This window comes from Perna viridis, chromosome 15, assembly GCF_037379345.1.
Source record: "Perna viridis isolate PV_CMFRI_1.1 ecotype Kerala chromosome 15, ASM3737934v1, whole genome shotgun sequence".
NCBI lineage: Eukaryota > Metazoa > Mollusca > Bivalvia > Mytilida > Mytilidae > Perna > Perna viridis.
Genome location: NC_142459.1, coordinates 8834936 through 8861632, shown reverse-complemented (window position 1 = coordinate 8861632; position 26697 = coordinate 8834936). Strand labels below are relative to the sequence as shown.

General features: G+C 34.4%; 2 protein-coding genes and 1 long non-coding RNA gene across 3 annotated transcripts; 1 reads left to right on the top strand and 2 right to left on the bottom strand.

The window, feature by feature from the left end:
- Positions 1-8360: 8360 nt before the first annotated feature.
- LOC148596833 (cathepsin L2-like) lies at positions 8361-17235 on the bottom strand. Its single transcript, XM_088562938.1, has 8 exons — positions 17111-17235; positions 14038-14177; positions 12664-12769; positions 11418-11570; positions 10972-11095; positions 10213-10313; positions 9427-9707; positions 8361-8648 (listed from the first exon to the last, which is right to left on the bottom strand). The coding sequence occupies exons 2-8, from the start codon at positions 14175-14177 to the stop codon at positions 8549-8551; spliced, it is 1005 nt and encodes a 334-aa protein (XP_088419064.1). The 5' UTR covers positions 17111-17235; the 3' UTR covers positions 8361-8548.
- Positions 17236-17849: 614 nt separating this feature from the next.
- LOC148596832 (uncharacterized) lies at positions 17850-23921 on the top strand. The gene is made up of 2 exons (XR_015918917.1): positions 17850-18066; positions 23639-23921. It is a non-coding gene; the product is annotated as an uncharacterized LOC148596832 (long non-coding RNA).
- Positions 18216-24976, bottom strand: LOC148596831 (procathepsin L-like). Its single transcript, XM_088562939.1, has 8 exons — positions 24854-24976; positions 23750-23889; positions 23318-23423; positions 22349-22504; positions 21621-21744; positions 20914-21014; positions 19344-19615; positions 18216-18552 (listed from the first exon to the last, which is right to left on the bottom strand). The coding sequence occupies exons 2-8, from the start codon at positions 23887-23889 to the stop codon at positions 18453-18455; spliced, it is 999 nt and encodes a 332-aa protein (XP_088419065.1). The 5' UTR covers positions 24854-24976; the 3' UTR covers positions 18216-18452.
- Positions 24977-26697: the final 1721 nt, after the last annotated feature.

Genomic DNA, 26697 nt, shown 5'->3' with positions numbered 1-26697 from the left:
ACTTCATAGTTGTGATGCCTCCGGGATAGTTACAGTGACACTCTTTTGTTATCAATTTGCTGAATAATACAAAGGATTGACATTAAAACTGACCAGTTGCTATTGAAACAGTTGATGAATACTTGCCTATGAATCTTTTCATAACTAGCTCCTGGTTATTTAAATCTGAAGCAGCTACCCGGTCTATTCTATTTTCCATTTGAGGGTAGTTCACATTTAAGAAATTATATTTTGTTTTGTATTTTGTTGACAAGGTCGCAAACAATGATTTAGAATAGTATATTATAGTATTTATTTTATTTTTACTACATTGCACTAACGTCTTATATATTATTATAAAAATGAGACCTCAGTTAACATTTATTCCCTCTTTCCTAAAACTGGAATAGTTACAGTGACTTTCCAACAACCATGACACTCTTTGGTTACTAATCTGCTGAATAATACAAAGGATTGACAAAGCTATTGGGACATTTAAACTGACTAGTTGCTATCGTAAGAGTTGATGAATAGGTAGCCACTCATCCATGAAAATTTATCTGGTCAGGTGTAAGGCAGCCAATACTTGCTGTTTCACATCATATGGAATTTTTGCAGCTGGTGAATATTACTCACAATGTGTTTTGAGGGAATTTAGTGTGTGTTTTTTACGTAATTGGTATTTTTGGCTGTTTTGTTATTGCATTTAGCAATTGATAGAAACATATTCAATGTATTATTTGTACTTGCTAACACAGGAAAAGTACTAATGTGGAAAAGTATTGCTTGTGAATATTGTTTATATTTTGCTAAGAAAAAAAGCTTTAAACTCACAAGTCCCCGAGTGGATGGCTAATATGCAATGACAAATTAACGTAAAATAGTAAAACACTTTCATGGAGAAAACAATAACTTGAAGTTACAATGTTATGCTACTATTTATTTGAATTATCCCATCTCAAAGCTGAATCCACTGAATACTGATTTTAAAATATATGCATGGAAATATACTCCTTCAAAGTATCTACTTTAACAATAGTTCGGATTCTAATTAATTTCTTGCACATTTTTTTCATATTATTTAAAATATACATGTACAAAATGTATATATAGTTCTGACGAAATTTAATGCACTTCAGCCATAAGTATAATTACAATACATTTATTTTTTTTCACATAAAACACTCAAATCAGAGCTGTAAATCATAGCACTTAATCCAGAAAAAACAATTACAATGAAAATAAAAAAAGAAATATTCTTCATATCATTCCAGTTACAGGTATATCATTACACGTAATCCCAAGTTGTACTTCAAATGAAAACAGCAGTCAATCCAAAACTTTAATTTAAAAATAACCATTGCACTAGATTCCAAACTACATTTTATGGTTATGAAATTATAATTTTAATCAAACTGAATACACTAAATCCCAAACTATAACACAAATGAAAATTATTATTAACATGCCACTTAATCCCAAACTATGAAATACAGTGCAGATAATCCGAAACATCATAATTCCAATGGAAATCCTTCACAATTAATAAAGCACTTAATTTACTTTATAGCCTACTCATTCTCAAAATTGAATAAAATAAACTCGTAGCACTATTTCAAAAAATGTAATTCATGTGAACCTAAAACTGTGTGCATTTTGTATGACTCTTGCTCCTTAACTATATTATGAATCACATATTTCCATTAAAATTGCACGTTGGTATGCCTATACCAGTTTTAGGAAAGAGAGAATAAATATTAATTGAGGTCTCATTTTTATCTGGAAGCGTTATTGGTTGTATTATTAACTGGGTTCAGTGTACTTATGGCCAGAAAAAAACCATCAATATTCGGTTCATGCATATTAAGTCGGTAGCTTTAAAAAAAGCATCATGGCAGCTTCATTTTCGTATACTTAGTAAATGCAATTGAGAACCACACCAATCTAGGAAATATTTGCTAGCGTCGATGATTAAAAATCGAATCTTAGCTTTTTCTAATGAATGGTCAAAAGATGGCACCCGAATGTTTACGAAAATCACGTAATCAGCAGTAATCAGCTTATCAATACCGGATAATTCGACCAAAGACGTTTTTGACCATGACAACCCACAGACTCCTACCAAAACCGGGCATTTTGGCTTATACATATTTCAGACTATGACATTAGAAGAATTCATAAAACCGTATATCATAAAAGACCTTAGGGTTTTTGAAGTTAATAATAACAGTACTGACAAAAGTTATAGAAGGACTTACATGTATGCATTTGAGTTCATATGTTTTTTTTCGGGAGTGTTTAGGGTCATACCTTCCTCTATTTTCTATTTATTTCAAGCATTAGATGAGAAATATTGGTCACATGAATCACTACTTGTACCTACGAAAACCGTGTGATATGCCGATGAAGCTTGCAAGTATAGTAGAGACTTCAAAAATGTACATGGCTTTGTGATAATATATATTCCTGTAATTATAGAATTTACGACAAGATTGTGAATTGATTATAGAAATTTCTCACACCGAGAGAAATTTCATAATCGATAAGCTACGGTAGTAGATTCTGTTTCTTTTAATTTTTTTCAAAAAGGAAACGTTGGCGTCTTTCGGCATCTGTGTCAACAGTTTTTTACGAAAGAAAAATGCGTAAGAAATGGTAGCCATCAACAAGTTTCTCCTTTCTTTTTTAGCCAATCAGCACCTAAGAATTCAAAAGTGAGAAATAATTGAGAAAGCGAGGAACAAAATGCGCCTGTAACTGATTACTTCAAATCTTAGGAATTCGTGTTAGTCATATGACCATTGAGCTTCTTTTAACTCATGTGGTGTCTTCTGTGTTCTTTGTCAATTACTGTTGTAAAACCTGGATTAAATATTTTTCATTCTTTCTATCTGATATTTTCATATTTTCAGTCTTTTGTTCTCATATATTGGTTTATCACCGTACGTTCCAGACCTATAACCGCTTCTCGATTATCTCGATTTTTGGTCTTAAGTATTACTCCAATATCTTATAGGCTATGCTATACAGGATGTGAAAAAAATGCCCCAGGCATGAACAGTTATTACATATACAAACAGTTTTAAACGGGTGTACTGTACTAATTTGGATGAAGGAGTGGGTTTAATCATCGAGTGTGGTAGAGGATTTAGTTTCAAAGATTACCAACTACATGTTAATTTTGATATGCTAAAACTCGGAACTTTGATCTGAAACCGGGATAAAGTGCAGTTGATACAATACCTTCTATATTCAGCATGTTTTAAAGTAATTTATTTAGAATGACTGGAATTCAGAACCAATCATATCCCTAACAAGCTCCAGACGTTCACGTGTCTACGCAGCCGTGGACTTGATCGGGGACAATAACGAATAAAGAGTGCAAACGTACATGTTTACATCATTCATGTGTCTTTCCATTATCTTATTATCTAACTTTATCTCAGGAAAGAACCGTCGTAAATATACATGTACGTGTGCAGGCTTGGTTAACTATGGCACGCAGTTCCAGTAAAAAGTACGGGAACAAATGTGGTAAACAATTATAAACTAAATTTTATTACACACTCAAGTTCTGTGGAAGGTGGATCAAACTACTTTGTACACAGACACTACTACACACTTCGTTTTATTATGTCGTTGTACTTTAACTCTCGGCGATTTATTTTTGACTGACATTTTAAACTCTAGGAATTTTCTGTAGCTGAAGGACAGCAACTGTCCCGACACCTTCCTGTATACTGTATTTTTGAAAAAAATTTTAAATCGATTGTTGTCAATCGTTCCAATTTATGAACGTATTTGAGAAAACTTCAGACTTACTTTTTAGTACTTCTGATATTGTTGAAATGTTCAACTATTTTATAATTTTTTTTTTACCACGGACGTAGAAGCCATTTTTTGCTATGAACATCCAGTCGCCTAATTCGTTGAATTAATATGTCCTAAGAATTTAGTTAAGGATACAAATTCTTTTCCTTATGTTATTCATGTTCTTTTCTCATATTTAGGTACATACATGTTGACCAATCTCTGTCAAAAAGGAATTATTTGGGATGTTTTTTGATAATGATTAAAGTTACGCACTCAAAAACGGAAATAACACTCAAAATTGGGCACATTTTCTGCGTACAAAATTCGTATATTCTTAGAACATAATTTGCATGGATAGATCAGCGTTTCCCTGAAGCTTTAAACTGTGGCAAGACGGCAGTGGCTTATTAATAGTTGATTTAAATAGCCAGTTAAATGACTAATTCTTTAGCCGAGTCCTTTGGCATTGGCTTACTACCGACCAGTCTTTGGTTCAATCCTCGATCATGCTCTTCCGATACAAAATGCAGTGTCGGTATTATTTTGTACCATTCGTTTTAATTTTCCAGGCGAATTCAACTTGATTTGGCATATTCAATATCTTATAAAAAAAAACATTCTTCACAAAAAGAGTTTTTTTTCTGATATTAGGTAGAAAATACCTGGATACTACAATACAATATTTGCAATTTTGTTTTTCATGTGGCACTGCTCATACTAAAATTGTCTGAATTGTAGATCAGAAAGTAAGTAAATAAATAAATCAATACAGCTTTCAATTTTACTACCCACCTTTTAAACGTCATTTGAATGTTAAAAACGTTTATAAGGTGAGTAGTAATTTATAAACATTCAACAGTGATCGCAATAACTCTCGACAAATCGATAGACCTATTAAATAACGCCCGGAGTGCTGTCTGGGGAGGTTTAAAAGCACCTGGAAACACCCTGAGGGTGTCACATCTTATCCGATACGATATCAAAAGTATTTTCGATGCGTATTTTTAGTTGTATTTGCAATTTTGCCGGTTTGAAATTCTAGTGCAGAGTAAAATATATTTATGCATATTTAATCCTATTTTCTGTTACTTTTTCAATGTCTCATTTTGGACACGAACGATGTGTCATATATCAGACTGTCCTTATCACATCCTTCGCGGCTAATTGTTCTTCTAACAGTACGGAATGTTTTTACATTCTTTTCACCATATCGTTCTGGTCAATTGCGTTTCCAGTGGCTGAAGGAGATAATAAACGCATTTTGTTGACCGATCCGGATTTTGCAACTAATCAACAGATGCTGCATGATATAGAAATATTGAAACGTACCGTTGATCAACTTAAGACTGAAGGCAACGATCTCCCACTTGCAACATAGTATGTATACAGTTTTGTTTCATCGTTTGTATCATTTTTGAGTTTTCTTTTTTCTGTGTTTCTGTTTTCCCTGTCTTCTCTTTATCCCTGGAATATATATTATTTTGATTATAGTTCAAATCTTTGTTCCCTTGAATATTGTTCTACTGGAGCTATAAGAGCTTCGTATAAGTGTTATTTGTCCTATGCATTGAAAGCTGAAAGTTGCACCATTGATGTCTATGCCTTTACATGTCTACATGATTTGTAGTGATAATTTCTCTTTAGCGTAATCATTTTCCTAAATTGCTCTGCTTTACTGTGGTAGATCACACAAATGTTACAGAACATTCTTTCCTGGCATCCTGCAAAATCATACAGAAGTATTTTCATTAAGCAAATAGTGTTTGAAAAGATGCTAAAGAATTGTCTTTAAATCATTCAAAAATATTTTTGGCATAAACCTATGGCAAGATTACAAACATGAATTTTATAAACCCTCTATAAAAGAGAGATGTAATTGGTAGCAAAATGTTCCATAGAAATGTAATTGCATTCCAGTCGTTTTTTAAAAATTACAAGGAAAAAAGTTATTTTTGAATAAGTCATAAAAATGTCAGATTATTGTTCATTATGCAAATTTAAAAAGCAATTTATCTGCCTGATTTTTTGTTTTTTTTTTTTTTGTTTTTTGTGTTTTTTTTTTTTGTGTTTTTTTTTGTGTTTTTTGTTGTTTTTTTTTAATTGTAAGCGAAACTGTAACAACTAAATTATACAGTATATATATAAAATATTATACGACATCGCCTTAATTTAGGTTCCGTTATCTCGAAATAAAGATAGATGACCAAATTTTTATGACACGACCATTAAAATTATGACAAAAATAAGCTTTTAGCAGGTTCTCTTTTATAAGTAACAAAATAAGAATATATAGAAGATAAAAATAAAATAAGTGAAAAATAACAACCACTGGACAAATTGCTTACTTCTTATGAGGCTGACTGTATAGCTGATTTGGTCAGAAAGAAAGAATATCTTTTGGCTAGATCCTTCAATCTCAGTTTTCGCTATATAGATGACGTATTATCTTTAATCAATCCTAATTTCGGGGATTTGATATATCGCATATACCCAAAAGAACTTGAGATAAAGGATACTACAGACACTGTGAAGTCAGCCTCATATCTTGACCTACAATTAGAAATCGATGGTAAGGGAAAACTATTGACCAAACTTTACGACAAACGTGATGACTTGTCATTCAGAATTGTAAACTTTCCTTTCATCTGTGGCAACATCCCTTCGGCTCCTGCGTATGGAGTGTTCATATCACAACTCATACGTTATACCAGAGCTTGCCCAAACTAAGCAGACTTTTTGTATCGCGCTAGAACTCTAACAAATAGGCGTCTGGAACAGGGTTATGTTGCTACAAGATTGAAGTCATCACTACAGAAGTTTTATGGTCGTCATCATAAACTCGTGGATCGTTATGATGTATCCATCAGCACCATGAAAACTGATTTATTGAACGGGTCATAGTTCACCTTTCCTCGTTTGTCTACCCCGGACTTGACTTTTTATGAGCAACTCGGCGGGTGTTTCTAGAAAAGCAGAGGACGCTTACCCTACCGGTGCACTTGGTCCATGCTCCCAGTTTTTAATGGAGTCTGTGTTGCTCATTTACTTTGGTTACTTTGTATGTATGATTTTAGTTACTTTATTTTCTTTGTTGTATATGTCTGTTTTCCATGTCTGGTCTTTGTCCCTGGATTACATTCTTTTGATTACCGCTATAACGTTGGTTCCCTTGACTACTCTTTCTATAAGTTTACATATACTTATCATATGTTTCCTAGCCAAAATTAACATATGTGAATCATATGTGAATTATCTTTTGATTACAAAATGTTTACCAAATGAATCAAGCATCAATAGATTATCATAACAAATGTATATCGCAAACTTGACAGTGTAATAACAACGTTGTTTTTGTTCGTTTTATTTGCATTATATGTATATTGATAAATTATTCTAAAGTTAGTATTGGTAGTAGCGCGTTGCTAATAGATGTCTTCCATTTTGTTTTGGTGCCAGCTGCAGAATGTCATGTGGTGTGGTGGTTCTCTCGTCGTTCATTGAAGGCCTATTGGTGGCCTTGGGTTGACATATTTCATCCCGGTGGGATTTTTGTCTTTTTGACATCATCACCATTTCCATTCTTGTTATATTTCATGTATGGAAATAAACTTATTGTGGTCCACTTTCTGTACTTAAACAAATCACAATTTATGGCTATATAGATATGATAATGTGGTAAAATCGTAAAGGATAGCATTTTTGGTATAATATTGATTCACTCTTAGGTTCTTAATATAGAAATTAAATCACTATATGTATTAACAGTTTTTATGGCATGACATGGGTTGTTTCCTTATTGTATGATTTATGATGTACCGTGACATATTCACCATACTTATTATTGTTATATCATCGATTATTTGATTAACTTATTGATAAATAAAAGGTTTTAACAATATTATCGGAGTGATAAAATCCAGCCAACAGACAAAGGGAATATTAATAGTAAAATTTAGGCGTTCATTTAACAACTGGAAAACCGGAATGTCGGTAATGATACTCGGTAATGGTACAGACATTTCTGGTGAATAGAGCGTGTTAAACCAGGTTTGACAGCGCGGGAAACTTCCTCTTCCATTACAGTTAATTGTTTCCAGTATATAACAATACAAACAGACAGCAGAAAAAATTAAACTGGGAAAAGTTCGATTAAACTAGTAGTCAAAACAGTATAGAAAATATATTGATGATATACACTCCTTGAGACTTTTAGGTTTACCTGAAAACTCGCAAATGCACGATAAAAAAACGCTTCTATCATGCGTTTACTTTGATTTTTTGGTTATCAGATATGACCATATAATTGTTCGTTAGTAATTGTTCGCTAGCTTCAGTCTAGCGTCAAATATTGTCCGTGAAGAGGTCAAGGCATTTATACCAAATATTAAAACTTTTCTTTATAAAAGCGGATTGATAAAATCGCATATACACGAAAATGATCAAAGTTCAAACACAAAAAAAACGTGTGCAAACGCTCGCCTCCATAGAAATCATAAAGGAAACCACAGAAGTACTACAAGTAAAAATTGGCATCATGTGATAAAATGACAAAGAAGAAAAACTCAAAATTACGAAAAACAAAGATTTATGTTACGACATGAAAATGTGACATATGTTTAAATAGAAAATACAAAATAAATGAAAATCATTTTTAAACGCCTTCAGCGTCATGACGTCATGATAGGTAGGGCCACTAGTAGACACAATGAACCTCTTTGAGTGACGTTTATTGTTCAGTTTTTATGCTTATTATAATCTACACTAATGGGTAGCTAGCTTGTGTTGCTACTCCACACATGTTGTCCTTGTTTCTTGCCATTTCGAAGTATCCTTCCATTCCCCATGTGGTGCCCCAGCTGGAAAATAAATAAAGGGAATTAATAACAATGTACACGTCACTAACATATTGAATTTTGTGAGAATTTTTGTGGAAAAATGATCCGCCTTTTCCCATCGATTAATTCTGCAAAAAAAAAAGTGTTTAGTCCTTACAATTCCAATCCCAAAATATCTAAAATGTATTTATCGCCCTTTAAAAAAAAAAAACTAACTCTCGTTCAGTGAAATTTAAAATTGCAAATGGCGACATTCAACAGACAATATGGCATGTTTTTCGTAAATTCAAGGATTAAACTAGGGGCTTCTGATAACCATATTCCTTCAAAATTGTTGTTTCGAATAAATGATAACGCAAACGAAAAGATAATATAGCTTTACCCTTTTTGATTGGCTGTATATAGTGTCAAAACGGTGGCAGCCATGTTGGTTTTCATATGTACAATGTCATGTGATCATAGTTGTAAAAACTGTCATCACGAAGTGAACAACCGATCGAAATACACTAAAAGGACATAATTATGGTAATTAGATTGAAAGAGCAATCAAGGGAACCAAGATTATAGCGGTGGTCAAAAGAATGTAATCCAGGACAAAGACCAGACATGGAAAACAGACATACACAACAAAGAACATAAAGTAACTAAAATCATACATACAAAGTAACGAAAGTATATGAGCAACTTAGACTCCACTAAAAACTGGGAGCATGGACCAGGTGCACCGGTAGGGGAAGCGTCCTCTGCTTTTTTGAAGGTATATATGTATAAAATTATGACAAACTAGAATCAAATGTACCTGTTCTTAATGATCCAGTAATCTCCGGAAGGACCGTTCTGTTCACTTCCGTAACCAACAACCAGAACACCATGATCGAGTCTCTTGGAGCTGCATTTTTTCTCGCTGTATATACCGCGTTTGTACATCTGGAATGAGGGATGGCCGGCATCGATACCCACGGAGATTGGTCCAACTGTTGCCACAGCCTGTTGCAAATCGTCTTCACTACCTTTCTTGATGTCGGTAAATCCGGTATCGGTGGCTCCAACATCAGCTTTCTTGAATTTGCAAATGCCGTTCTATAACAGTAGATAGAAAAATCAATTAAGAAGGAGTATGTAAAGGGAGATATATCGAATTAAAATTATATTATAGGTTATACGTTTTCCATGCATTTATATCGCAGTGAATATTCTTGTTCACTCCGAACGTAGACTGAAAAACAGAGGGAAATCTCGAGATTTAGAAAAGGGTTGCTGAGATATTATTGGCTTATTTTGACCATTTTTTGAACAAAATTCACAACAATTTTCAAAAAAAGGCAAAATTAATTTGCTATTGATAAATTTGTACTACCTGTTATTTAATACACTATTTTGCATTTATAATCATGTTAATATTTGTTCATCATCAATTTGCGCCTAATTAATATAGATTCCAAATCCCCATTATCCTATGCACCAAATCTAAATTCCTATTCCCCACGCCTCGTGTCCCAGTCACCATTGTGCGAAATCCCATTGTCCCATGCCCCATTAAAGTTTACACCAAGCAGACACTGTAGTTTGTATAGGCATGTATTACCTTTCCTTTGTAAGGATAGGATTCCTCGGTGTCAATACCATCGTTAGCCTTAATGTATTTGAAAGCATTGTCCATCAAACCTCCCTGGCATCCGTGGTTTCCTGTAAAGGAAAAGTGAATTTACCAAAATATATAAAAATGAAGGTAACTATGCTTGGGAAAACAACAGCTGATCGTAAAAAATGACGAACTAGGTAGCACAAAAAAAAAACTTTAATTATACTTAAAGGAAAGGAAGGTCCGTAGACCAGGGTTTCACAGAAAAAATAAATCTGAGGGCCTCAAATTTTGAGGTTGGTCAAGAAATTAGATTTTAAAAAAAAATCTCTATTTGACAATTATTCACGAGTCCGGGTATTGGGAACATTAAAAAAGCCGGACAATTAATGTCAGTACAAATAATGTAAAATGTGCACCCAAATTAGCACCACGGACCTAATTAAGGACAAATTTTAATAAAAAAAAAAATGTGTGTTTCCTACAGTTTTACATGTAATACCGTACTATATTTTTTACAGCTAAAAATAGTGAACCTTTTGTGGCCATTTTTCGGTAGCGCTGTTATAGTCAACATATTTCTCCCAAGGCCTAGACTCAGTTAAAAAATAAGTTCTAAAAATCCCTATCTACCTACCTTATTTGCTTCCAAAGTTAAATAGGTAACATATTTATTATGATATTATTATTATTTGCAAAAAAATGAAAGAAAAATCGAGAAATGAACATAGATGCTCTAGAAAGATGAGAATGATTTCGTACCTTCTTTCTTTGAACAATCAACTAAGTTCTGTTCGGAAAGAGAGGTCAATTTCTGGGTCTTCTTGAAGGTTTGTCCTTCTAGGGAACCGGTGGTAGAGAATGCCCAGCAGGATCCGCATTGTTTCTAAAGAGTAAGAACAATGCTTATTGATTTATTGGTAATGTGTGACGTCCTGTAAGTTTGAAGAAGTCGTTTTAAATGTTTGTTAATTTAATCTTGATTTTAATCTGGAATTTGATTTTTTATTTGTTATGTTTTGTTTTTTCATTTTTTTTGTTTTTGTTTCTTTATGTTTGTTTTTGTTTCTTTGTGTGTGTGTGTTTTTTTTTCAGTCAATGATCATTTAACACTTGAAACAAGTTGTCTACCGTGTTATGATAAGTACTACGTATATACACTACATGCACAGTAGTTATCATAGCGGTTGCTTCCTGTCAGAAGTTACCTGGTTTTTGATTGGTGTGACGTATCCCTTTGATCTCCAGTCAACAGATTCTGGTGGGTCAGCGAGTCCCTCTGTAGAGAACAACGCATCACCCTTCTGGCTCTCATTTCTCATTATTAAACCGTTCATCATGGCGTTGAACTCTGGGTTGGTCTACAATTAACAATAGCATGCATAATGAGACAAATGAAACCAGGAACCTCCCCAAATAAACTTAGTCCATACCCTAAATTGGTCTCGGTGCTGATGGGTCCGATCAAACATTGCTCAGACTTGTCACATGTTCAATTTTTACGTAGGATATTGCGGAAGTTTGAGAAAATCTACGTACCGGAAACCTTTGTTTCCACCATCTAACAGTTTTTTTTTTTTTTTTTTTTTTTTTGGTCATACATAAGATCAGATCTTAATTTTCATTCAATCATTTTTGGTCTTTTCTACTCTATACAAAAGTGGACTACGAGATGAGACACAGGCTATCACAGATTTATCGAAAAAAAAAAACATGAAAAGATCTTCGATTTAAACTTATTTTGTTTGCAGCACAATTTGTAACATCATTATTGACGTAATCTCCGATTTGGGAAGGTAAAGGAATGGCATCTCAATGTTTCTGTTTGAACGTATATGGAGGCGTCCAGGTTGATAATTTCTTTTTTTTTCCGAGTCGGTCAAATGCATTAGCCTTTCTGATGTTTTTTTAATTTTTTTTTCATTATTATGAAATTATGGCCTGTGAATTTTGTTCTAGTAAGCGCATAATTTGGTATATAAGGATTCACAAAATAAATATATTACATGTACCACCTTCCTATGAGCCAGGTGCAAAAAGGGTATTAATTTTAAAATTAAAATAACAAAGCATAGAACGCTATCATCCACGCATTCCCTCCCCTAAATCAATTGTTTCCCCAGTAATTTACTGCAATATTTTATTATACTTAAATTAATTTGCTTGGCACACTTTCTACTACACATCCCCTCCGCAAGTTATTTGTTTCAATAATTTATTGCTATATTTTAAGATATTAGACTGAAAAATACGTCAGTTCCTTGTAATTTGGGTTATCAAAAAATGTGCAAAAATATAATCTGTTTTTATTTTCGTTTGCATTACCCACCACATGCGCACAGTGTTTTACGTGTACCTACTAAAATAGGTGCACTATAAAAATAATAAAAGATTAACCAACATCATGCGTTCAACGTTTTGAAAATGTGTGTTTTAATCTTTTGAAATCATTACCATGTCAGCGTATTCGTTTTCTCCGAGCCAGTAAGTGTGCATTCCTCTATCGGCTTCCAAGTTGTGTCTCTCGACATATCTGAGATTGTCCTCCCAAATCATACGTCTGTAAATAAAAAGGAACCATCATTGATGTGTTGAAAAGAAATGGTAGTCTACTGAATTCTCCGCTTAATTTCTAAACGAAACAGGTAACTGAGTGCAGTCGCAAAAATATATGAGAAATCCTTCAATCCTGCAACGTACTTTGCAACTCTGGGAGACCATTCAACATTAATGTGACGTTTGTGTTGATTGGGAAAGATAGATTGAAATAGAATTTCAGGGGCATACCTGAACAAAATTCAAAACATTCACGACGAGTAGTACAATAAATGCTCCAATTACTGTAAACGTATTATTGTTCGTGGGGTATATGTTGTGTACCAATTTTCGTGGTTTTCGTGGGTAGGCCAAACCACGAAATTTGGTTCACAACAAAAAGAAGTTTTCCGTTGGCGTGCATATTGAAAACAACAAAACCACGAATTCAAAATTCCACGAAATTGTGTTTCTTCCCTAACCCACTAACATTGGTATCCACAAATTAAAGGACTTTCACAGTATAGTGTATATAAGGATAATAAAAGGCAAGTCAGATACGAAGGTACAAAAAGTACATAACTGTTACATGTATGTTAAACATGTTGATTGATTGATTGTTGGGGTTTAACGTCCGAGCAGCAATATTTCAGCTATATTAAGACGGTTAAACATGTTGAAGAACTTAAGCGGTCTTTTTCCAATCTAATTATAATAAGACCTTTCGATTGTTCCGTTCAGTCTATATCTCTACGCGTTGGAGTTAACAACACCCCATTCTACGTATCCTTTCTGTTTTGATGACCTTTCTGGTCCGATAATCAGATTCCATCTTCAAAGCTGAACAGAAAATAGAATGGGCTGTTGTTAGCGCCTACGTGCAGTGACTGAACAGATTAAATGATACATTTTGTTTGTCTAATTTTAAACAATTAAATTTCATTGTTTATTTCTTGTTTAAGCATGAGGTTATTTTCCATAAATTAACGTCGATCAGTCCGCAGTCCGTAATCAAATAAATCCAAAGTAAATAGTGCTTTTGATGAGGGGGGATCTTTTTCTTTCGACCGGAAACGATTAGAAATTAAATTATAAGGATTGTTATTTTGACCACGTAATGCTTGCATAACCAAATTTGGGACAGTTTACGCTTGTACATAAACCGGTTAATAAAAAGTAAATTGTCCAAAAGTTAGTTATTTTGCGCAACTTGGTCAAAAACTTTAAAAAAATCTTAATAAGGTTGGTCTCTACCTAAGGAACAAACATTATCTTGCTTGCTCATGAACTTACCTAAGCATGTGTTCCTCAGCTCTGTACTGCTTGCTGTACTTTGATTTGAAGGTCTCCCATTGGCCATCTAACTCCCTGGTTACCAGGGTAAATGACAGGGCACCAGCAAATACAGTTAGGGCAACGAGCAGACGGAACATCTGAAAATTTAAAATAAAAACGGTGTCCGAGAAGGCGACGATCTAGATCTAGAGGTTTTTGAACGGAAGTTTCAAACCGGAAGTTACCATCTAGATCTGCCAATCCAGAGTCTGTATCGCCCAAACATTTTATAGTAATTATGTAAGTGAATGAACAATTATAAAAAAAAAATCGCTCGATAAAATTTTTAAATTCTTGTCTCTGTATGTAAATTTTGAGATCAAACTATCCAATCAAGACATATTCTTTGAAACGATTTTGAACCTCAAAAACTTAACAACGAATTTTCGTGGTCAAGATGCCACTTTTTCACTTATGTAGAGTGCACTGGCGATGAATCTATTGTAATTCTTTTTGAAAACGCGATGAATCTAATTTTTTTTTTTTAAATTCAGAAGTACACGTATGTTTATTGGTTTAAATTTACATTACTATTTTAAGACACATTAAATGCAAATCCATAGTCAATGTGATGCTCAGGGCATTGTGTTACAAAATACTCGTACATGTAAGACTTACATACACGTAAATCCTCAACAATCTAATGAAACTAATGTGCATTTATATTTTATGTTAGCTTTGTTTTTTTATTTATATAAAGAAAAAAACATAACTTGCATTAGCGTTCTGTTTAATTATCAGACAATGATTTTTTAATTTTTTTTTACTGTTATGTGTGTTTAAAGTGTTGTTTTTCATGATTTTGTTCCTAAACGATTTTCTTCTATCAATTTTTGCCCCGTGCAGGTCCGGGGGTCAAAAGGATAGGCCTGCAGCAGCGCTAAGCTTGTAAAAGGCGACTAAATAGTGCTTAGACACCTAGCCGGGGGCTAGGTGCTCTGCCCACAGAGCAACTGGGATGTGTGCCCCAGGTGGTGGAATGGATTACCCCTGGCGTTTTACATGCTGGGGTAGTCACGCTGTAATACAGAAAACCTAACCGCAAACCACAGTGGTGTACCGTGTTGGGAAATATGCCACGTTTCTCGCACGTTAAAGAACCCTGCTGAGGCTAAATTGCCCGACCTTACCTATCCCTCCCCTTTTTCTAGTGACAATCAAAATTTGTCGACCCTATTATCCTTGTGCTTGTGACCCATCCCATTTTTCATTTCATCATCATTTCATGTTCATTTTATCATCCTCTTCATGTCCATCGTCTGAATATAACGTTAAACGCCAACAATCAATCAATCAATCTATCAATTTTCATCTTCTTGCTAATCATACTGTCAATTTAATGAGAACTTTGTGAGGAATATAATAACTTATATTAACGGCACTTTGATGCAGGCATTTACTGATGATGGAAACAGGCAAACGGACAGGGAAAATCAACGATGTCCAGGCATTGCATATAAAACGTGGACAATTTCTTTTAAAAAAATTCTGACAACATTTTACCAGAATGTACAATTTATAATTGTAACTTTAACTAACCAATTAAAAAAAAACATATTTTTAGGGTTACTGCCAGCACTCCACAGTTTAACTTCGCACTTTTGGCTAGGGATGAAAAATGACGTTAATGGAAACCGGTGGTTGCTTTAGTGATTAAAAATATAGAATCTATTGTTGATAAAACATTTTCTGAAAAAGGGGACTTTTAAAAGTATTTTGCAATGTTTCATATATTTTCAGCCCCGTGCAGGTCCGGGTGTTAAAAGAATAGGCCTGCAGCAGCGCTAAGCTTGTCGTATAAGGCGACTAAATAGTGCTCAGAAACCTAGCCGGGGGCTAGGCGCTCTGCCCACAGAGCAACTGGGATGTGTGCCCCAGGTGGTGGAATGGGGGACCTGGCGTGTTACATGCTGGGGTTGTCAGGCTATAATACGGAAAACCTGACCGCAAACCATAGTGGTGCACCGTGTTGGGAAAGACGCCACGTTCCTCGCACGTTAAAGAACCCTGCTATGGTATTCGATAGGAGTAGGAACCTTTGCGCTCCGCCACAGGAGGCTAAATTGCCCGACCTTACCCATCCCCCCTTTTTCCAGTGGCAATCAAAATTTGTCGACCCAATTAACCTTGTGACCCATCCTTTTTTTTCATTTCATGTTCATTTTATCATCCATTTCATGTTCATTGTCTGAATATAGCTGAAATATTGCTGCTCGGACGTTAACCCCCCCCCCCCCCCCAAAAAAAAATATATATATATATATATTTTCAATGTTGAAGGGGCTTTTTTTCCAATGACAATTTGACTTCATAGTGACAGTGAAAGTAAGTCATTTTTTTACAATGCTGAAAGCAATAAGTGGATTAAAAATTGAAATAGCTAAAAATCTAACAGACCATATGAGGAAGAGGTTTTCCAAGGAAAATGATTTGACATTTTCAGGGCATGAAATAAAAGTTTAAGATATTTTGCATATTTTTAAACCTGATTATATCTACTTTTTCGCAAATTTTCGCTTATTTTTGCATGGTTTCTATGGTAACCCTTTTTGCTGTAGGTAATTGCTTTCCAGAAAATTTTTCCTGCATCCTGAAGGCCTTGGCTTGATCTATTTCTAGATATATAGATTTACCGCTATAACCCTGGTTCCATTGATTACTCTTACAGATGCTTGACAATTTTAAAAATGCTAAATGTTACAAAGCATCAGATTACAAGACCAAAATTAGGCAGCTCTACAATACTGTGGAGTGCTGGCTACAACCGGCCTGGGAGGATGTATTTCAATAGTTTATGTAAAGGTGATAAAAATCAATGCTATAAAATTAATAAAACAAATATAAAAACGATAATAAAAAAAAACTAAATCTGCCAATTTTTCTCATTTTTCTACGGAAGCGCATTTTTACAACTATCCTGAAATATACCTTAAAAGATAGTATATTAGTTCTTGTATTAACGCATTAATTAATGTATATTGTCTAGTACATGTACCTGGACAGATGAATACAAATTATAATGTCGACCTACCTTGTATACTAAAATCGGTGTTGTAATTTAGAACACACATTCTAAACATTTTATACGAAGTTTAGGATTGATAATCTATGCGGTCAAAGCACGTGCTCGACTGCATGGGAATCTTCATGATAAATTCATTGCTAAGTGCTCCGACCTCATTGCGTACAAATGAAACTTCAAATTTATCTCATGGTAAACTGTTGTTTATTTGTATTGATGACATTCTACTTAATTATAATCTTAAATAGAGCCTGTCCAAGAACTAGTCTTATCAACAAGGGAATTCCTTTAGATTGCGAACATGGGTAGTCTGTAATTTCCATTGACGTAACTTGACCTATGGTCGCATTTTTTTCCTATCAATATTTACCGTAGCGTCAAGTATGATTTCAAGGTTAGTGTTTCATAACTTAATGTGGAACACACTCCTTACAGCGATTGTGTATTACAAAGTTAGTTTATAGTTCTACATCAGTATATGTTTAAGATCAACTGTAAACAACATCAAAACGTCTAGTACTACGTGTACTTGCTTCGTCGGAAACCCACGACTGACATTGTACCTCCATGATGATGGAAGGAGGAACGAAGCTATAGTCAGCCTTGGGTTTCGAACGATGGTGTAATTGCAATGAATACAGAAACGTTCATTGTGTGTAAATGTGCTAGTAGAAAAGTTCCATTAACTAATACTATACATGTGATACGTCTGAAGATAATTATGCTTTGTTTTTAAATGTAGTAAAGATTTCACAGGCACTGTTTCTGCTGTCTGCTCAATTCTGTTTGGGTAATTACTGTGGCGTCGGTGGCAGTTTTCTTCTCAACTCATTCCCAACATGTACATACACGTATATGTGATGCATGCTTGGATCTTCAGTGTTGATTTGTGCTTTTAAAATGTACATGGGCATGGCATGTGCTTGATTTATATAGGGCATTCCAACTTAATTCACAACAACATTGTAAGTTTACATGTGAAATGTAGTGCGAGTACTTCCGTCTACTTGTTTGTTCTTTTCTGTTTGTATTTGTATTGTTATAGTGTTGTATTGTTTTCGTTTATGCTTTTGTTTTTCGTTTTTTGTTTTGTATTGCTATTTTGTTTCGTTAATGTATTTAAATTTTATTTTTTCTCTCTTGCTACAAATATAAACATGAAAATCTACAATTCGTTTAAAAAGTAAAATTCAGATTAAAATTGTCAAACAATCTATATTTAACGTAAGCACTCTTCGCTTCAAATGAAGTTGACGTACATGTATCTTCAAAAGTACATTACTATTTTACCCTATCAAATACAAGTTAACCCGCATTTCTACTTATTACAGTCTTTCCTTCCAGTCTGTCTTTAAACAATAGGATAGGTTGCTGAAGTCGCAACTCCACACATATTATGTTCATTTCTTGCCAACAGGAAGTATCCTTTCATGCCCCAACTGGTACCCCAACTGAAAAATAAAGCGTATAACAGATTGGAATTACTGTAGTTTACACTTGTTTTTCAAGGTGCAAAACGCTCAACTATCGATACCCGAAGCGTTAGAGGGGCGAGCTACAATACATGTAGTTATATAAGACAATGTTGTTGTTTTTTTTTTCTTTTGACTTTTTCTTTTGTCTGGTGCCTGGAGTTTCTGCTTATCAGTTCGGTAGTTTTGTTTTACCCCTTTATGTGTCTGTTTCAATATAATTATGTAAATAATTTGGTTTTAATTTAGCTTAAAATATGTTTGAACCATTTTTGAATGCTGGGTTAATTACATCTATTCTTCTAAGCCTTATAGAACTGAATATCATTGCCTTTGCATTACTGTTTAAGATGAAAGTACATGTGTTCATTCATATCAGAGGCGGGTTCGGGGTTACCATTATGCCAAACTGCTCTATCACACTCTTAGCTATACGAGTACATGTATGTTATCTATATACTGTTCAGGGGTGAATTCAGAAATTTTGAAAAGGAGTGGTGCCAGCCGGGGTTACTCAGAAAAAAGGGGGTGCTAGGACACTATTAATTTTGCTATTTTTTGTTGATTTTACATATGAAATGACAAATTTTCCACTAAAAAAGGAGGTGTCAACCTCTTGCTCCCCTTCTACATCCTCCACTTCTGTTGTCTAAGGAAAGCAAATTCCAATTAACTAAAAGCCTGTCTTTACTGAACAAAACGGTGAAATGTCATGTGACGAAGACAGTAAAAACGTTGAAATGCCATGTGTCAAAGACAGTATGTTTCACCTGTTCTTAACAATCCAGTAGTCTTCACCGTTCTGGCTGCCGTAGCCAACAACAAGAACTCCATGGTCTAGGCGGGATCGGCTACAGAGTTTCTCGGAGTATATTCCACTTTTATACTGCTGGAACGAACCGTGGCTGGCATCCATACCAATCGAGATTGGACCAATCTCAGCTACAGCCTTTTGAAGTTCATACTCAAATCCTTTAAACACGGTCTTGTAGCCTTTGTCAGTGGCTCCAATATTAGTTGATGCAAATTTACATTTGCCATTCTGCAACAAATAATGAATGCATACATGTGCAATATTTTGAACTGTTGCATAACAGCACACTGACAATTTGCATAGAAAGCATCCAAATGATAGCATGTGATACATCTAAACTAAGCATTTCCTATAGGAATGACTGATACAAGAGAATATTTTTGGAATATTTATTTTCCCATAGGTATAAAATGGACCAGAATAATATTTTCAGTCCAGATGATGCCTAAATTATTATTTATACGGCATTTGAAGGTCAGACTTTTTTTGTCAAAGGACCCAGCCCCGCATAAAAAAAACCCTTGCATAACCAGAGCATTGGTATATGTTTGAGGGTTGGATTTTGAAGTGTTCCACCTACATGTATTATTCAGACTCTTTCGTCTGTTTATCTACCGGATTTGAATTAAATGAGCAGTTTTACACATCTGCCTAAAAAAGATAGGGACCTTTCATAGCAGTATTACAGCTGCCGAATGAAAATAAGAATTCTTCATGTCAGTGTTGAAGTTTTGCCTTTGTGGGGTATGAAGCCTTTGTGGCATTTCTATATAGCTTTTTCTTCTTTAAATGTAGTAAATTTGGGTCTTCGGAAGGGGGTAGATCTGGGAGTTAAGACTCTATCCCCATTGTTGGCAAATGTCGTTAATTACGTGCAAGATGTGGGCAAAAAAGAGTATATAATAGCCTGAAATCCTCACTTTTTTCTGAAACTTCTTTTTTTTAAAATCTCTGAATCCGCCCATGTAGTACATGTGTACATGATACAAACTCATTTTTAGCTTATTGCCTTACCATGTGAAACTTTCTTGTAATGACAATATTTCCTGTCAGTGTAAGAATATCAATCGTGTGTGTCATTATTGGAATATTAATTTTCGAGTCAGTACAAAAATGCATGTACATGTTTAAGAATGTCAATATATCTTGTCATTATTCTGATGTCAACACGCGTTTCAGTATAGGAATATAGTAACCTTTCGTGTCAGTTCTTCGAATCTGTCAGTATTTCAGTTTCCTGTCAGTATAAAATATAAAACTTTCGTGACAGAAGCATTGTAAATCTTTGTGTCAGTAACATTGTCAATCTTTGTGTCAGTAACATTGTCAATCTTTCACGACAGAAACGTTGTCAATGTTTCGTGTCATTAACATCGTCAATCTTTCGTGTCAGTAACATTGCCAATCTTTCGTGACAGTGACATTTTCAATCTTTCGAGACAGTAATATTGTCAATCTTTCGAGACAGTAATATTGTCAATCTTTCGTGTCAGTAACATTGTCAATCTTTCGTGTCAGTAACATACCTTTGCCTTATAAGGGTATGAATCTTCTGTGTCTACTCCTTTGTTGTCTTTGATGTAGGTGAATGCGTTGCTAGGTAACCCTCCTTGACAACCTTGATTTCCTGTATTTAAAGCATTCTATAGTTATACAATTAGTAACAATGATGCAGTATTACTGTGTCTATACATGTTGAAGCAAGAGTTTACATTGCTTCAAATGAAACAGTGACACATGTCCTATCTAACTCACATTTTGACAGGATTATTGTCCGGGATAAGACAGTCCATATATATATATATATATATATATATATGAATACATATTTTGAAAAAAAAAATGTTTAGGACGGACAAGGGTTTCAGATGATACAAGAGAAGTCCAGAATATTTAGGCCCTACTGTATACCTGTCTATTAATGTCCGTGGCCAACATCATCCATTTCTGTATTTGGCATACACGTGTATAACCCCAATTCTCTATGCAAAAATAACGTAAATTTTAACTATTATATGTCCTGAATATCATTCAAGACTTTCTGTCATGTCTTCAAAAGCTTATGAGAAAATATTCAGTACGTCGAGCGGATTGCTGGGCGGATCCTAGGCTTCAAAATATATATATTATATGCAAAAATACTGTGCATAATGGGACACAAATGTATGCTGCAAATTTTTTTAAAGTCGTGAAACAAGAGTCAACGCCCTAAATATATGTACATTGTACTTACCTTGTTTCTTGGAACAATCGACAAGATTCTGTTCGGATAGTGATACAAGCTTTCCGGTTTTCTTAAAATTCTGTCCCTCCAGGGCACCAGTAGCAGAAAATGCCCAACATGAACCACATTGGCCCTGCAAAATAAAAAAAAAGCATCAAGGGTCCACATCTTCGAAATCAAAGCATATAACTTCTTAACATCAAAAACAGGAAACAGGTAACAAATTTAAAGTGCCCTCTGCGTACCGCCACGCTTAAAAGATTGCTGAAAAAAATGAACTTTTTGGACGAATTTTGTATGTTTTATTAAAAAATATGGTTGCAGGAAAAAAAATACATGAAAATTGCCGACAATATCAAATCATTTATTTGTACTCGCATCGAAACAGTCAGAATAGTTCGGGGAACCCTCGCGACCTGACTGTTCCTAAAGCTCGTCAAATAAATTTGATATTTTACCGGTAATATACATGTATTTTATATCTATTTAAAGTCGTAAGGGTCATGAATTCTAAATGATTATTTTTTTTAACAGTTGAGGCTTGGGTCAATTTTAAAATGAATTGTGGTACAAATGTAAATAAAATATCAGACCAAGCTGTCGGTTTCACAAAAAAGCTAATATCAATAAAAAGACTGTCAGGACCATATTTATGGTGTAATTACATTCTGTAGCTATCCTAGATATCCCATATGAATCAAATGTACATTATGTAAAGTGCACCATCAGTAGCTTACCTGATTCTTGATGTCCGTCACATAGCCTTTGTCACGCCAATCTACAGTACTTGGGAGTGCTGAAACATCAATATTTGAATGGAACATGTTTGATTCTCTTGTTGTCTGATTTGTCATCACGAAACCATTCATCGACGTTCTAAATTCGGCACTGCTCTGAAAATGTGCATTTCTTGTTAATGGTATATATATCAATGAGCATAATTACATATTTGTATTTCTATAAAATGAAATATAGTATCTGCTCTATGTTGGACAAAATATTACTACATTTAATGATTAACTCTGTGGGTGTTTCTAGAAAATAAGAGGACGTACGCTTACCCCTCCGGTGCACCTGGTCCATGCTCTCAGTTATTAGTGGAGACCGAGTTGCTCATTTGTTTTTGTTTCTTTGTCGGCGATATTTTTGTTATTCAGTGTTCTTCGTTGTGTATGTCTGTTTTTCCTGACTAGTCTTTATCCTTCGTATGCATTCCTTTTTATTCCCGTCGTATATTGGTTCCGTTGATTACTCTTAAACGTGTTCAGATATTTGTATTACACAGGTTTCACTAGATTTCTTAAAAGTCATTTTAAATTTTCTATGGAGAAAACGGTTTGGGGTCTTCTCGAACTTTTATGGAATCGTCATTGTTTCTGAGTAAACACGATTGGCTTGCGCACTCACCATGCTGGATCGTCTTTGTCGATAAAATTGTGGGAGCTAGCTTTGTTCTATTTTGGATTGCTGCTCGAGCGCTAAACTCCAATCAATCAATCAATCTCTATTTTGGTTTAAAAAGTGTGTTTGAGTTTATAAGTGCATGTTTTTAAGTTTGTTGGGGCTCTCAAAAAATCGACAAAGTGGTTTGTTCACATGTATCTGTACATGTATATGTAGAGTATGTGCCTTTATACCGCCATGTATACTAGACATGTAAATGTACAGAATGTGCCTGTAAATCGCATACCAAGAGTTGTACTTACCATGTCAGAATATTCATTTTCTCCCATGTGAAAAGCGTGGACTCCTCGGTCTGCTTCTAAGTTGTGCCTCTGTATGGTTCTGACGTTTTCTTCCCAAATCAATCGTCTACATTAAAAATCACCATACTTTAACATTGAGAGGTCAGTGACGCATCTGGAGGTTCGGGGATTGGAACATCCCTTTGTGAATGATAAAATGAGCAAATAATAGTGTAGAAACCCCCTCCCCCTCGCCAATTTCGAATTCTCTGAACTGAGGGTTATAAAAGTCCTTTATCTTACATGTGCATATATTAACATAGTACTATGTTTGTTATGTAGGAGTGAGTAAAACTTGCGGCAGGGGATAGAAATGATCAAGACTTTAATATCATACGTACGAAGAAACAATGAATGGCCGGTGATGAACGTTAGCATATGTTTGTATCTTACCTCAACAGCTCGATATCCTGTGTGTAATCTTTACTATATACTTGTTTGAAGTTTACCCACGCATCATCAAGTTCTTTATCAAGACCAAGGGATGAATCCAGTAGTCCCACGAGGACAACAAACAAACTCAAATGTAACATCTAGAATTTATTAAAATTTATTAACCAACTTACTACAATATGTATAGAAATGCCAATCCTTTATGAACCAAAAATTTCTACATTTGGTTATTACGGACCGGTAATTCCTACAGCCGGTCATTACGTAATCACAGCCATGCATTACGGAATCAAAAATGGGGAATCAATTCGGGACCATAATGGAATAATTTCAAAATTTACGTACATTTCTTACAATAAGTGACAGCTTTTATGAAATGTGGCCTAATAATCTAATTAATTAGATTAGGAGATTTAAAGTTGTAGAAAGATAGTACTTGGACTGAGTATATTGAATTCTTTGGCATGTTTAATCTTATACTATATATTCACGATTTTTTTATTATTGGAAAGGACAACAAAACCTTTATGATTATTTTTCATAAATATTTGATTATGGTGAAATCAGATGTATTAATAATGGACTCTGACTACATGTACGTCCTGAAATAAAGTTGGTTCTAAAAAGTATCAATGTATGGCCTTTTCCATATTGGCCCTGTAACATGCCCTTGGTATCAATAATTGGCTCGGATAGCTGTAATGCCCCTAGGCGTTGCCCCGGGCCATTACAGCCATCATTGGCCATTATTTTTACCTTGGTCATGCTACAGATAATTCAATATAATCAGTCGCCATACCTTTTTTCTGCAACTTTCAATTTCCTAATTTAATTACATGTAATTAAATTATTACGTCACGCTTAATAAAAGTTGTCACTTATTGTAAGAAATCTACGCCAATTGATTTAGTCATAATAGTCCCGTATTGATGCCACGTTTTTAACTTCGTAATACATGGCTGTGATTTCGTAATGACCAGCTATAGGAATTACCGGTCAGTTATGACCAGTAAAAATATTTGCCTGTGTAGTATCTTTTCGTATAATTTGAAGAAAAGAGGATCGAGTTTAAAGTTACATAGGTGTTTACAAAGCTAAACTTACCACTAGGCTTTGAAGCTATAGTTTGGTTGACTGGTATGCGAGTCCTCATTTTTGAACGCTTATTATAGATGTATGATACATGTAGTCACACTATCCTTGTGACTTTATAATGATTTGTTTGATATTGGGTAACTAATGATAAAGATAACACACTTTTCATATTTACTAGATTATTGTTATCCTGTGAACATTGTGGACAAGTTTTAGCAGATTCAATCTTGTAATTTTGTCGACGAATTAGGCATAGACTCTGTGAATCTGGGATTTTCTTTTTTATTGAATGAGAACAATTTGTTTCTCGTGCACTTCGTTTTTTTTCAGGAATATACAGGACTGTGTTTTATTTTACTTTTTTTTAGTGATGGGGAAATAAAATTATACGGTGAAACCAGTCCAAAATGAGCCCCTTGTGGAATAAAAAATTGGTTCTGTTTAAACAGCTGTACATGTTCGGATTAATAAGGTTCATGGTATACTTTAATAAAGAGACCCTACCGGTGCACCAGGTCCATGCTCACAGGGATTTACCCTACCGGTGCACCTGGTCCATGCTCCCAGTTTTTAGTGGAGTCCGAGTTGCTCATTTACTTTTGTTACTTTGTATGTATGATTTTAGTTACTTTATGTTCTTTGTTGTGTATGTCTGTTTTCCATGTCTGGTCTTTGTCCCTGGAATACATTCTTTTGAACTCTGCAAGAATCTTGGTTCCCTTGATTTCTCTTTGAAAAGTATCGGGTTTAGACACGTTTTCAGGTTGAACTCTAACATATATATATTTATCTGACTTTGACTGAGTAAAATTGATTTTTAATTTTGATTTTTTTTTTTTTTTAATTTTCACAAAACAAAATTCCCATTCGTACACTTCACTACAATGGTTGCAATAACTTGTAAAATATTTGACCTTTCAGGTGTCTAAACTCTTTATATACATGGTATAACAAGGTTTATATTACTCTCTGCGTACCGATGTTTGGAATCATGTAAATGTATAAGTTTCTGTAAAAGATTTACACTAATGCCTCAATAATCTTAAATCCCGCCTTTTTCTGTAAATTGTAAAGCACAGAGAAGAAAGGTAAACGTAAATCCGAAAATATCAACGAGGAAGTCAATGACCAATAACAACTGAGAAAATATAAATTAACAAGGAATGAGAAGAAAGACAAAAAATAAAGATACACAGAGGCGAGCAGCTCGAACACCCCCACCCCATGAAAATAAATAAAATAAAATAAGATAAATAAAATGGATATGAACTCCATTGCATAAATATACACACAACAAAGAACATGAAATAAACAAAATAACACGTACAAAGAAAAAAAGGCAATAATTGAGCAACCTAGACTACACTTGATACTTGGACCACAATAAAGTAAATGTTTATCTGCTTTTTTTTTATGAAATACACTCCAGTAAAATCAACGTCTTCTTAATACTTTTTTGAATGTGCAATATGTCTACCATTCAAGCTACGACATTGCCGACATCGTGGATATTGTGGTGTCATATTTTTAAATTACACAGAATTTAAATGTGTCTAATGTTTTTCTCGTCTGACTGTAGCTGAAACATTGCTGCTCGGATGTTAAACCCCAACAAACAAACAAACAAATAAATTAAATTTTGTGCGATCAAGTAATTACATATTTGTGCATGTATATGTTGGAGTAGATTTCGGAGACCGTTGGATATATGGAATATATTGTATAAGGCAGTTGGGAGTCACATATAGGTTTTGTACAAGTCTTCGTGATAGTGTCCGACGAAACTTTAATGGCATTGACTAATTGAAAACTGATACGGTTTAAAATACAATGGGTGATCTCTTGATTTTTCA

Coding starts and splice junctions, on each gene's coding strand:
- LOC148596833 (XM_088562938.1), bottom strand. CDS start 14,177: ATGTTCCGTCTGCTCGTTGCCCTAACTGTATTTGCTGGTGCCCTGTCA. Junction 12,770..14,037: donor GCTGAGGAACACATGCTTAG/GTAAGTTCATGA, acceptor TTTTATTTACAG/ACGTATGATTTGGGAGGACA. Junction 9,708..10,212: donor CCTATCCTTACAAAGGAAAG/GTAATACATGCC, acceptor CTACTGTTATAG/AACGGCATTTGCAAATTCAA.
- LOC148596831 (XM_088562939.1), bottom strand. CDS start 23,889: ATGTTACATTTGAGTTTGTTTGTTGTCCTCGTGGGACTACTGGATTCA. Junction 21,745..22,348: donor TGACGGACATCAAGAATCAG/GTAAGCTACTGA, acceptor TTTATTTTGCAG/GGCCAATGTGGTTCATGTTG. Junction 19,616..20,913: donor CATACCCTTATAAGGCAAAG/GTATGTTACTGA, acceptor TATTTGTTGCAG/AATGGCAAATGTAAATTTGC.